This window comes from Heteronotia binoei, unplaced genomic scaffold, assembly GCF_032191835.1.
Source record: "Heteronotia binoei isolate CCM8104 ecotype False Entrance Well unplaced genomic scaffold, APGP_CSIRO_Hbin_v1 ptg001309l, whole genome shotgun sequence".
Classification (NCBI taxonomy): domain Eukaryota; kingdom Metazoa; phylum Chordata; class Lepidosauria; order Squamata; family Gekkonidae; genus Heteronotia; species Heteronotia binoei.
In genome coordinates this window covers 292,824-305,215 of record NW_026800234.1, presented here as the reverse complement: position 1 = coordinate 305,215, position 12,392 = coordinate 292,824, and the positions used below count along the sequence as shown (strand labels likewise).

General features: G+C 49.1%; 1 protein-coding gene across 3 annotated transcripts in view; it reads right to left on the bottom strand.

Moving 5' to 3' along the window:
• FCHSD2 (FCH and double SH3 domains 2) overlaps positions 1-12,392 on the bottom strand; it is a 349,063-nt gene that overhangs the window by 65,416 nt on the left and 271,255 nt on the right. For all 3 annotated transcript variants that reach the window (XM_060263895.1, XM_060263898.1, XM_060263896.1), the window contains one exon: positions 501-617. In XM_060263895.1, coding sequence (XP_060119878.1) covers positions 501-617 — 117 coding nt within the window. The remainder of the gene's footprint in view (positions 1-500; positions 618-12,392) is intronic.

Below are 12,392 nucleotides of genomic sequence, written 5' to 3'. Positions count from 1 at the left end.
CTAGTTGAACAATGCGGGAAATGCAGCTCCACCACCACTCCCCCAGTGACCCCTGCTCTGTGCCTGCAGGAAGCCAAAAAGCCTGCAGGATCCCTGCTCTGGAGGAGAAAAGTTCCATCCTAGCCAGGGCTGGGATTCTAGCAGGAGCTTCTTTGCATATTAGGCCACACACCCCTGATGTAGCCAATCCTCCTGGAGCTTACAGCAGGCCCTGTTCTAAGAGCCCTGGAAGCTCCAGGAGGATTGGCTACATCAGGGAGGTGTGGCCCAGGGGTGGAACTCTAGCAGAGCTCCTTTGCATATTAGGCCACACACCCCTGATGTAGCCAAATCCTCCTGGAGTTTACAAAAACAGAGCCTTATCTATGGCACCCTTGCCTAGCCCCATCTGATGAAGAGATCCCTCCAGTGAGGAACAAGAGGAGAGGCCTTTAAGCCTCTCTGCCTTTCACAGCCTCCCCCCCTCCCCCGTGTGGTGTATTTATTTTCAGCCCACCCACCCGCTGGCTGTGGATGATGTTTTTGTGCTCGCGGGCCACTCGCGTGGCCCATTTCCGGGCCTCCTTGTTCAGGCTGTGCTCTTCCGTCGTCCCCGTCTCGGATTCCAGTTGCCGGCTCTGAAACGCAAGAGAGAGGACAGTGAGGAAAGCGAACAGGTGCGCTTCCTGGCCCCGATCCCTCCCCCTGAGACGCCCCGACTACCCAGCCGGGCTGAAGAGTTCTATTTCGCTTGCCTAACGCAAGGCTCTGGCCACGAGGGCTTATTCCAGTCTCTTGTTATACAGAAATGGACACTGCGAGAACTCCAAAACAGAGGGAAAACCCAGTTTAGCCATCATGTCTACCAAAATATTATAGGGCTTTTCGGGGGTAGGTGGGTGGCGGAAGGGGGGAGTAGTATCTTCCCGCCGCAGGGTAATTTGCCCTTCACGGCAGCAGCTTTTTTTCAGAAAATGGGTGCATATTTTTCTTAATTTGAGCGATTGCTGAAGCAGAATTGAACACAGAGCGGAATCAAGCTCTTTTCGGCAAAAGCAGGTGATTTTGGAGAGCGCGAACGCTGAATGAAACACACAGTCTTTTTAAAAAATCACATTTTCCAAGAAGGTCTTTTTGCAGAGCGACGAGTACACGAGCAACATAATATGCGCGGTTTCACAGACATCTGCAAGAGCTGCCCGATTGCCTCATGCACTGCTTGCAGGCAGCGGTTCTCCGCACCCCCCCATCCAAAGCGCAGACCCCGCCCTCCCCCAGCCACTGAAGCACATGCAGTGGTTCCACTTGCGCCCTTCTGGTGACATAACGTTTCTTGCGCCGTGGAAGACCATAGTGCACAGCGAATGAATGCTCAAGACCAGAACAGGGGAGGTTTGGGGATGGTGGTGCGTGACAGATGGATAGGCATGAACCGACTATAGCACTCTGTATGCAAGAAAAGCAAAAGAATCGGTAGAAAAGAGCAGGTAAAAAGAATTATAATAATAATAATAATACCACCCCAGTTTGGGAATCATAATAAGCTAAAGGCGAATTTTTAGACCAGGGGTGGCCAACAGTAGCTCTCCAGAGGTTTTTTGCCTACAACTCCCATCAGCCCCAGACATTGGCCATGCATCTGGAGAGCCACTGTCCCCCACCCCTGTGTGACTTAGACCATGAAGTTGCCAAGGGGAGCTCTCCAGATGTTTTTTTGCCTACGACTCCCATCAGCCCCAGCCATTGGCCATGCTGGCTGGGGCTGATGGGAGTTGTAGGCAAAAAAAAAGATCTGGAGAGCTACCTTTGGCCACCCCTGTTTTAGACAATCTTCTGTGCTGGCTAGGTGGCTGGTCTTAATTTCCTTCTTCTTTCCGATGATTAAGTTAGCTGTGACCGATTTTGCACAAGGCTTGTGCCGGGCGGAGAGCCCTTTTGCTCCGGGGCTTCTCTCCGTTTTCGTACAAGTTGCCCCAGAGCGCCGAGTCGAAGCGGCTCTCTTCCGCAGCAAGCAGGATCCTCTTCCGAGCGGTTTCTGCTTGCCGCAGGAGAACGGTGCGCCCACTCGCAGCTCCGGGGCAGCTTGTGCAAAAACGGAGAGAAACGCTGGGATCAAAAGGGCTCTCCGCTCGGAACTAGCCCTAGTGCGAAATCGGTTTGTGTCGTTTTTTAAAGAATAAAACCAGCACGATCCTTCTCTCACTTGGCATCCTCGCCTGCAAACATCTTTCCTTCATTTCTACGACAGAATGGAACGAGAGGAAACCTTCGAGAGTTGTTGACTTGTATCCTACGGTCTGTTTCCGATGGGCGGGCGACTTCCATCCGATCACGTTCTGCCTTGAAGGCGTGATGCTGCCTTCTACTGAACCAGACTCTCAGTCCATCAAGGTCAGTCTTGTCTACTCAGACTGGCAGCTGCTCTCCAGGGTCTTGGGCTGAGGTCTTTCCCGTCACCTACTGCCTTGGTCCCTTCAATTGGAGATTGCCAGGGGTCGAACCTCGGACCCTCTGCACGCCAAGCAGATGCTCTGTCATTGAGCCTCATCCCCTTCCCTTAAATCAGGCCTTTTTGGGGTAGAAAAAGCCCAGCAGGAACTTATTTGCATATTAGGCCACACCCCCTGACACCAAGCCAGCCGGAACCGCGTGCTTGAGCATTCCTGCTCAAAACAAGTCCCGGTCGTTGGAAATGATTTGATGGCACTTAACACAACAACACACTAATTGGATGGGAGGCCACCCAAGGAAATCCAGGGTTGCTACGCAGAGGCAGGCAATGGCAAACTACCTCTGTGTGTCTTTTGCTCTGACCTGGGTAGCGCGGGCTAGCCTGATCTCAGATCTTGGAAGCTAAGCAGGGTTCGCCCTGGTTGGTATCTGGATGGGAGACAACCGAGGAAGCCCAGGGTTGCTGTGCAGAGGCAGGCAACGGCAAAGCACCTCTGTAGACCTTTTGCCCTGGCCTGGAGGGCCACGCTTGTTAGATCTCAGAAGCTAATTGGGGTTGGCCCTGGTTGACACCTGGCTGGGAGACCACCAAAGGAGTTCAAGGCTCCTAAGCGGAGGCAAGCGATGGCAAAACATCTCCGCTCCTCTCCTTCCTTAAAAACCAAACTGAGGTACCATAAGTTGGCTGTGGCTTGACTGTGCTTTCCGCAGGGCTTTTTTTTTGTAGAATTAGACTACTTGGGTTTCCGGGTGTCCGGTCAGGGGTTGGCGATGGACCCCGCCAAAATTCAAGCGGTATTAGAATGGGCCCGCCTGAGGACACGCAAACAGCTCCAATAATTTCTTGGGTTCACAAATTTCTATAGGGCGTTCATAGAGGGGTTCGCCCAGATCGCCCTGCCCCTGACCGACCTCTTAAAGACCATTTGCATGTTAGACCACATCCCCTAACATCGCCATTGTTTCACACAGGGTTTTTGTAGAAAAAGCCCAGCAGGGATTCATTTGCATATTAGGCCACACCTCCTGACGGCACCATTGTCTCACACAGGGCTTTTTTTGTAGAAAAAGCCCAGCAGGAACTCATTTGCATGTTAGGCCACACCCCTTGACGGCACCATTGGCATCTACAAAAAAAGCCCAGCAGGGACTCATTTGCATATTAGGCCACACCCCTGATGGCACCATTGGCATCTACAAAGAAGCCCAGCAGGAACTCATTTGCATATTAGGCCACACCCCTGATGGCACTATTGACATCTACAAAAAAGCCCAGCAGGAACTCATTTGTATATTAGGCCACACCTCCTGATGGCACCATTGTCTCACACAGGGCTTTTTGTAGGAAAAACCCAGCAGAAACTCATTTGCATGTTAGGCCACACCCCTTGATGGCACCATTGGCATCTACCAAAAAAGCCCAGCAGGGACTCATTTGCATATTAGGCCACACCCCTGATGGCACCATTGACACATACAAAAGACCCAGCAGGAACTCATTTGCAGATTAGGCCACCACACCCCGACACCAAGCCAGCTGGAACTGCCTTCCTGTTCAAAAAAAGCCCTGACTTTTTGCCACCAGGGACAGTGGACATGGCATCTCGCGAGAATCAAAGCTAGACAAAGATAAGCTGTTACTCAAAGAACAGTTTCCCCTTCCTGAGCATATTCAAGAGAGGGGCTTCACAAGCTAACCATTTCCACAGGATACAAGGTCAGATTTTCCTATCAATGCACTGCAGCCTCCATCCGTGCACTGCCGGGGAAATGTCTTCTCCTCTCAGACAACGCAGGGAAGGCCGGCCTTAGCTGGGCATGGAGCTTCCTTGTTTGCTTGGGATAAACCTCTCCTCCCTTCGCAAACACGATGCCTAACCAAAGCTCGCAGCCCGTGTCACCAAAGCCCCTTCGAGACAAGAATTCCAGAAGTTCTCGAAAGACGCCTCCCCCCGCCCCGTTGCCCCACAAGGGCTCTGGCCCTGCTAACGGATACATGCCGGGCTCCGGCAGAGACGTGCTTGTGCAGGGAAAGGGCCAATATTTATTGGTCGGCCTTCGTTCCAACCCAAAGTTCATTCCAGGAGGAGGAAAACAAAACCCTCTCCCCGTCTTGGCCGGAGAGGATAAATAAGAGTCCAAAAGCCGAGCTAATTATAGATTTCCTTTCTGTCTCGAGACTCCCAGCTTGGGTTACAGCGAAAGCACTGTGGAAGTGCTTAAAACTGCCCCCCCACAAACACTCAGACTTTTAAAACACACCTATACCAAGAATACCAAAGCGATGGTATTCCCAGTAGTAATGTATGCCTGTGAGAGTTGGAGTGCAGAAGAATAGATGCTTTTGAGCTGTGGTGCTGGAGAAGACTCTTGAGAGTCCCTTGGACTGCAAGAAGATCCAGTCAGTCAGTCCTAAGGGAAATCAACCCAGACTGTTCCCTGGAAGGTCAGATGCTGAAGCTGAAACTCCAATACTCTGGCCACCAAATGAGAAGGGAGCACCCCCTGGAGAAGACTCTTTAGAGTCCCTTGGACTGCAAGAAGATCCAATCAGTCAGTCCTAAGGGAAATCAACCCTGACTGTTCCCTGGAAGGTCAGAGGCTGAAGCTGACACTCAAATACTTTGTCCACCCAATGAGAAGGGAGCACCCCCTGGAGAAGACTCTTGAGAGTCCCTTGGACTGCAAGAAGATCCAATCAGTCAGTCCTAAGGGAAATCAACCCAGACTGTTTCCTGGAAGGTTAGATGCTGAAGCTGAGGTTCAAATACTTTGGCCATCAAATGAGAAGGGAGCACTCCCTGGAGAAGACTCTTGAGAGTCCCTTGGACTGCAAGAAGATCCAATCAGTCTATCCTAAGGGAAATCAACCCAGACTGTTTCCTGGAAGGTCAGATGCTGAAGCTGAAACTCAAATACTTTGGCCACCCAATGAGAAGGGAGCACTCCCTGCAGAAGACTCTTGAGAGTCCCTTGGACTGCAAGAAGATCCAATCAGTCAGTCCTAAGGGAAATCAACCCAGACTGTTCCCTGGAAGGTCAGATGCTGAAGCTGAGGCTCAAATACTCTGGCCACCAAATGAGAAGGGAGCACTCCCTGGAAAAGACTCTTGAGAGTCCCTTGGACTGCAAGAAGATCCAGTCAGTCAGTCCTAAGGGAAATCAACCCTGACTGTTCCCTGGAAGGTCAGAGGCTGAAGCTGACACTCAAATACTTTGTCCACCCAATGAGAAGGGAGCACCCCCTGGAGAAGACTCTTGAGAGTCCCTTGGACTGCAAGAAGATCCAATCAGTCAGCCCTAAGGGAAATCAACCCTGACTGTTCCCTGGAAGGTCAGATGCTGAAGCTGAAGCTCAAATACTTTGGCCACCCAATGAGAAGGGAGCACTTCCTGGAGAAGACTCTTGAGAGTCCCTTGGACTGCAAGAAGATCCAATCAGTCAGCCCTAAGGGAAATCAACCCAGACTGTTCCCAGGAAGGTCAGATGCTGATGCTGAAGCTCAAATACTTTGGTCCTCAAATGAGAAGGGAGCCCTCACTGGAGAAGATCCTGATGCTGAGAAAGACAGAAGGCAAAAGAAGAAGGGGGACAGCAAAAGAGGAGATGGCCGGACAGCGCTACTGATGTAACAAACACGAATTTGGGCAGACTTCGGAGGATGGTGGAAGACAGGAGGGCCTGGCGTGACTTTCTCCATGGGGTTGCAAAGAGTCGGGCTCGACTGTGCGACGGAACATACAACATACCAACAACATACCAAGACTAAAATGCTTCCAAGTGAAATAAACATAGGAAACTTTAACCGAAAAGGGAGGTTTGCCTTCATAGGCTTGCCAACCTTCAGATGGAGACCAACGCACGCCCAAAAGGCCACTGTGGCCCAAAAATTACTATGAATAATATACCATTGCAATCTATAACAACCTAAAGCGAAACAGGCATATATTTGAAGTCCAATGTACAAAAACCTTTCGTTGCTAACAACAATTATGTCCAATCCCAATAGTGATATTCACACACGGGTTCACTGTGGATAAGGCAGTTTCATAAATCCCACAGGAAATGCGACGGGACCGTTAACTTTCACTTCTTGCTTCAAACTGATCAGCTCCTAGAAATACAGGCCAGGGGTGGCCAAACATGCTTAATGTAAGAGCCACATAAAACAAATATCAGATGTTCGAGAGCCCCAAGACATGAACGTCAAGTCTTTTAAGAGCAACAAGGAAGGAAGGAAGGCAAATAGATGGGAGGAGAGAGGGAGAGGTGGAAAAGAAGCAACTTTATGGCTAAATGCATTCTCCAAGCCGCCGGCTGGCTTGAATTTCCCTATGAAGAGCTTGGGGCTCTTTAGTTTGGAGAAACGTTGACTGCGGGGTGACACGATAGAGGTTGACAAGATTATGCATGGGATGGAGAAAGCCGAGAAAGGAGCCCTTTTTTCCCTTTCTCACAATACAAGAACTCGTGGGCATTCGATGAAATCGCTGAGCAGTCAGTTTAAACCGGATAAAAGGAAGTACTTCTTCACCCAAAGGGTGATTAACATGTGGAATTTACTGCCACAGGAGGTGGCAGAAGCTACAAGCATAGCCAGCTTCAAGAGGGGATTAGATAAAAATATGGAGCAGAGGTCCATCAGTGGCTATTAGCCACAGTGTGTGTGTGTGTATAAATTTTTTGGCCACTGTGTGACGCAGAGTGTTGGACTGGATGGACCATTGGCCTGATCCAACATGGCTTCTCTTATGTTCTTATGACTTGGAGAAGTGATTTAAAGAGACAAATGCCTTCTCCGAGCCAGCCAGTGGGGGCTCCGAGAGCCACACGATATGTGTGAGTCACATGTGACTCCCAAGCCACAGTTTGGCCACCCCTGATATAGGCTATGGCCCAGTTCTCACCAAGGGCAGATGAGCTGCAGTCATATGAACATATGAAACTGCCTTATACTGAATCAGACCCTCGGTCCATCAAAGTCAGTCTTGTCTACTCAGACTGGCAGCGGCTCTCCAGGGTCTCAGCTGAGGTTCTTCACGCCTACTTGCCTGGACCCTTCTTAGTTGGAGATGCTGAGGATTGAACCTGGGACCTTCTGCTTACCAAGCAGATGCTCTACCACTGAGCCACAGCCCCATTCATGGCTCTCCAGGGTCTCAAGCTGAAGTTCTTCACGCCTACTTGCCTGGACCCTTCTTAGTTGGAGATGCTGGGGATTGAACATGGGACCTTCTGCTTCCCAAGCAGATGCTCTGCCACTGAGCCACAGCCCCATTCATGGCTTTCCAGATGAGGTTATTCACGCCTACTTGCCTGGACCCTTTTTAGTTGGAGATGCCGGGGATTGAACCTGGGATCTTCTGCTTCCCAAGCAGATGCTCTACCACTGAGCCACAGCCCCATTTATGGCGCTCCAGCGTCTCCAGCTGAGGTTCTTCACGCCTACTTGCCTGGACCCTTTTTAGTTGGAGATGCTGGGGATTGAACCTGGGACCTTCTGCTTACCAACCAGATGCTCTGCCACTGAGCCATCGTCCCTCCCCAACTTGGGGATGGGGTGGGCGAGAGGAAGCTTGCATGTTAAAACATTCTTAAAGGCCATTGTGTGTCCAGGCACAGGTTTATTGCAGAGACTGTGGCCTCTGTTTCATTGTTCCTGGACTTTCTCTCCCTGGCACTCTGCAAGCGCAGCAGTTATCTATCAAAAAAATTAGGCAGGAAAGACATATCCTCTGAGGTCATCTTGTTAAGCTGTACACCCATGTTTCCAAAAGAATTTTGAACTATGATCTTTCATAGGATAACAGCGGCTAGAATTACCTCCATGAGATACCGCAAGTCAGATTAATGCTTCCCCAAAAGAATGGATCGCGAAATGGAAAGAGACCTTTTTTGGTAGTCAAACTGAATACACGAAGATGCCTTCTACAGAATCAGACCCTTCGTCCATCCAGCTCAATACTGTCTACTCAGACTGGCAGTGGCTTTCTGGGGTCTCAGGCAGAAAAAGATCTTAAGAACATAAGAGAAGCCATGTTGGATCAGGCCAATGGCCCATCCAGTCCAACACTCAGTGTCACACAGTGGCCAAAACCCCCCAAGTGCCATCAGGAGGTCCACCAGTGGGGCCAGGGCACTAGAAGCCCTCCCACTGCTGCCCCTCCAAGCACCAAGAATACAGAGCATCACTTGCCCCAGACATAAGAAGAGAAGAGAAGCTATGTTGGATCAGGCCAATGGCCCATCCAGTCCAACACTGTGTGTCACACAGTGGCCAAAAAACCCAGGTGCCATCAGGAGGTCCACCAGTGGGGCCAGGACACTAGAAGCCCTCACACTGTTGCCCCTCCAAGCACCAAGAATACAGAGCATCACTTGCCCCAGACATAAGAACAGAAGAGAAGCTATGTTGGATCAGGTCAATGGCCCATCCAGTCCAACACTGTGTGTCACACAGTGGCCAAAAAACCCAGGTGCCATCAGGAGGTCCACCAGTGGGGCCAGGACACTAGAAGCCCTCACACTGTTGCCCCTCCAAGCACCAAGAATACAGAGCATCACTTGCCCCAGACATAAGAACAGAAGAGATGTTGGATCAGGCCAGTGGCCCATCCAGTCCAACACTCTGTTACACAGAGGCCAAAAAAAGCCCAAGTGCCATCAGGAGGTCCACCAGTGGGGCCAGGGCACTAGAAGCCCTCCCACTGTGCCCTCCCATACACCCAGAATACAGAGCATCACCTACTTTCCCATCACTTCGTGGGAAGGGCGGGATATAAATAATAAATAAATAAATAAATAAAAAACCCCTACTGCCTGGTCTTTTAACGGGAGATGCTGGGGATCGAACCTGGGGCCTTCTGCATGCCAAGCAGGGGCACTGCCACTGAACCACAGCCCCTCCCGTTAAAAAAAATATTGTTTTAAAAAGAGGGAAGGATACGATCTCGAACGAACAGTTCGGCAAACTCTTGTCCCCCTCAAGAGTCGTCTCAACCGATGTAATTAATTTGCCAGTCAAGATCTCGGTCGAATGTTATCGCAAACATTTCTATATTTCTGTTAATTCATTAGATAACTTCAATTGGAATGCTATCGGGGGAAAAAATGTAGATGCATCCATGCCCAAATGCAAGATGCAACTTTAAACCAAGCTGAACTGGACCCTTATTTTCTGAACGTTTCTTCGGGGCAAGGGAAACCCTGAGCTTAGGAGCCCCTGCCCATGTTTTTAAAGCTGTCCGGGGAGGGGGGGGGGAGGCCAGGTGGTCATTCCTCCCCTCAGAAACCTTCGCTGAGTGCCAACAACTGCACAAAGGACACTAAAGAAAGTTTGAGCTGGTGCTGGACAGACACAAAGCAAGGCTTCTGGGTCAGTTCAGCCCAGCAAGAACCGCGCCTTACGATCAGAACTCCAGCCGATATAAAGAGGAGAAATGTACAGTTTATGCATGCTTCTCTCGCTCGGACTTCAGAGACCCACTGCATCTCTTCTACTGAAACTCTTCTATCAGAGGATAATCTCGGATAATGTATTCTTCTGCTAACGGTGTGGGCACGCAAACCCACAAGTGCACACACACTCAGGAAAAACGTCCACAAAAGCTCCCAACAATTCCCCCGTTCTGCGTAGACGAGCCAGCTATCGCAGCAGCTGTGTTAGAAATCCGGCATTTCTCACATGCAACCCGCTGGCGTTTAAATAGAGACAGAAGAAAGCTTCTTGTTACAGCATCCCCAGTGCTGGGGGCGGGATAGAGGAGAGGAGGAAGGAGCATCTTTGAAAAGAGTTTTTGGCACATAACTAAAGACTCCTTGATTGTTTTGAGGACGACAGCGAAGGGGGGGGGGGAAGTCTTGCTGCAAAAAAAAGAGCGTTCACAGCCTTCTCCGTCCCACAGAATGAAGCGACTCAGGGCCATGTATAAATAAACTAAGCTTTGTTATGGCGTTATTTTGTTCTCTTATCTATTCGCCACCTTCCCAGGCATTCAATAAAACCAAAAAGGAAACGGGGGTAAGAAGAATGGCACACACTGTAAAGTAATTTTTTTTTAATCGGTTGCTTTTAAAGCCACAGCTCTTTAACCGTTTCCGCTTGGAACCCATGTTTAAATTTTTACTATATAGGTTGTTTTTTTTTGTTCGTTTAAAAATAAAAGCCTTTTAGATAATCCTTAACTTTTAAAAAAGAAAATCTGTGGCGTTATATGTGTTGCACATCTTAAGTTCGGGTGTGATGCACCACTGGATATCAAACAACTGGTTCGAGATCATTGGCTCAGGGAAACCTTAACCTCATAAGAACATAAGAAGTGGACTATCTAGTCCAGTATCCCATCATAAGAAGTGGTCTACCAGTGGTCTATCTGGTCTAGTATCCATCATAAGAAGTGGTCTACCAGTGGTCTATCTGGTCCAGTATCCCATCATAAGAAGTGGTCTACCAGTGGTCTATCTGGTCCAGTGTCTCATCATAAGAAGTGGTCTACCAGTGGTCTATCTGGTCCAGTATCCCATCATAAGAAGTGGTCTACCAGTGGTCTATCTGGTCCAGTATCCCATCATAAGAAGTGGTCTACCAGTGGTCTATCTGGTCTAGTATTCCATCATAAGAAGTGGTCTACCAGTGGTCTATCTGGTCAGTGTCTCATCATAAGAAGTGGTCTACCAGTGATCTATCTGGTCCAGTATCCCATCATAAGAAGTGGTCTATTTGGTCCAGTATCCCATCATAAGAAGTGGTCTATTTGGTCCAGTATCCCATCATAAGAAGTGGTCTACCAGTGGACTATCTGGTCCAGTGTCTCATCATAAGAAGTGGTCTACCAGTGGTCTATTTGGTCTAGTATTCCATCATAAGAAGTGGTCTACCAGTGGTCTATCTGGTCTAGTATTCCATCATAAGAAGTGGTCTACCAGTGGTCTATCTGGTCTAGTATCCCATCATAAGAAGTGGTCTACCAGTGGTCTATCTGGTCTAGTATTCCATCATAAGAAGTGGTCTACCAGTGGTCTATCTGGTCCAGTGTCTCATCATAAGAAGTGGTCTACCAGTGGTCTATCTGGTCCAGTATCCATCATAAGAAGTGGTCTACCAGTGGTCTATCTGGTCCAGTATCCCATCATAAGAAGTGGTCTACCAGTGGTCTATCTGGTCTAGTATTCCATCATAAGAAGTGGTCTACCAGTGGTCTATCTGGTCCAGTGTCTCATCATAAGAAGTGGTCTACCAGTTGATCTATCTGGTCCAGTATCCCATCATAAGAAGTGGTCTATTTGGTCCAGTATCCCATCATAAGAAGTGGTCTACCAGTGGACTATCTGGTCCAGTGTCTCATCATAAGAAGTGGTCTACCAGTGGTCTATTGGTCTAGTATTCCTTCATAAGAAGTGGTCTATTTGGTCCAGTATGCCATCATAAGAAGTGGTCTACCAGTGGTCTATCTGGTCCAGTGTCTCATCATAAGAAGTGGTCTATCTGGTCCAGTATTCCATCATAAGAAGTGGTCTACCAGTGGTCTATCTGGTCCAGTATCCATCATAAGACGTGATCTACCAGTGGACTATCTGGTCCAGTATCCAATCATAAGAAGTGGTCTACCAGTGGACTATCTGGTCCAGTATCCCATCATAGAAGTGGTCTACCAGTGGTCTATCTGTTCCAGTATCCATCATAAGAAGTGGTCTACCAGTGGACTATCTGGTCCAGTATCCCATCATAAGAAGTGGTCTACCAGTGGTCTATCTGGTCCAGTATCCAATCATAAGAAGTGGTCTACCAGTGGACTATCTGGTCCAGTATCCAATCATAAGAAGTGGTCTACCAGTGGACTATCTGGTCCAGTATCCAATCATAAGAAGTGGTCTACCAGTGGACTATCTGGTCCAGTATCCATCATAAGAAGTGGTCTACCAGTGGTCTATCTGGTCAGTATCCCATCATAAGAAGTGTCTA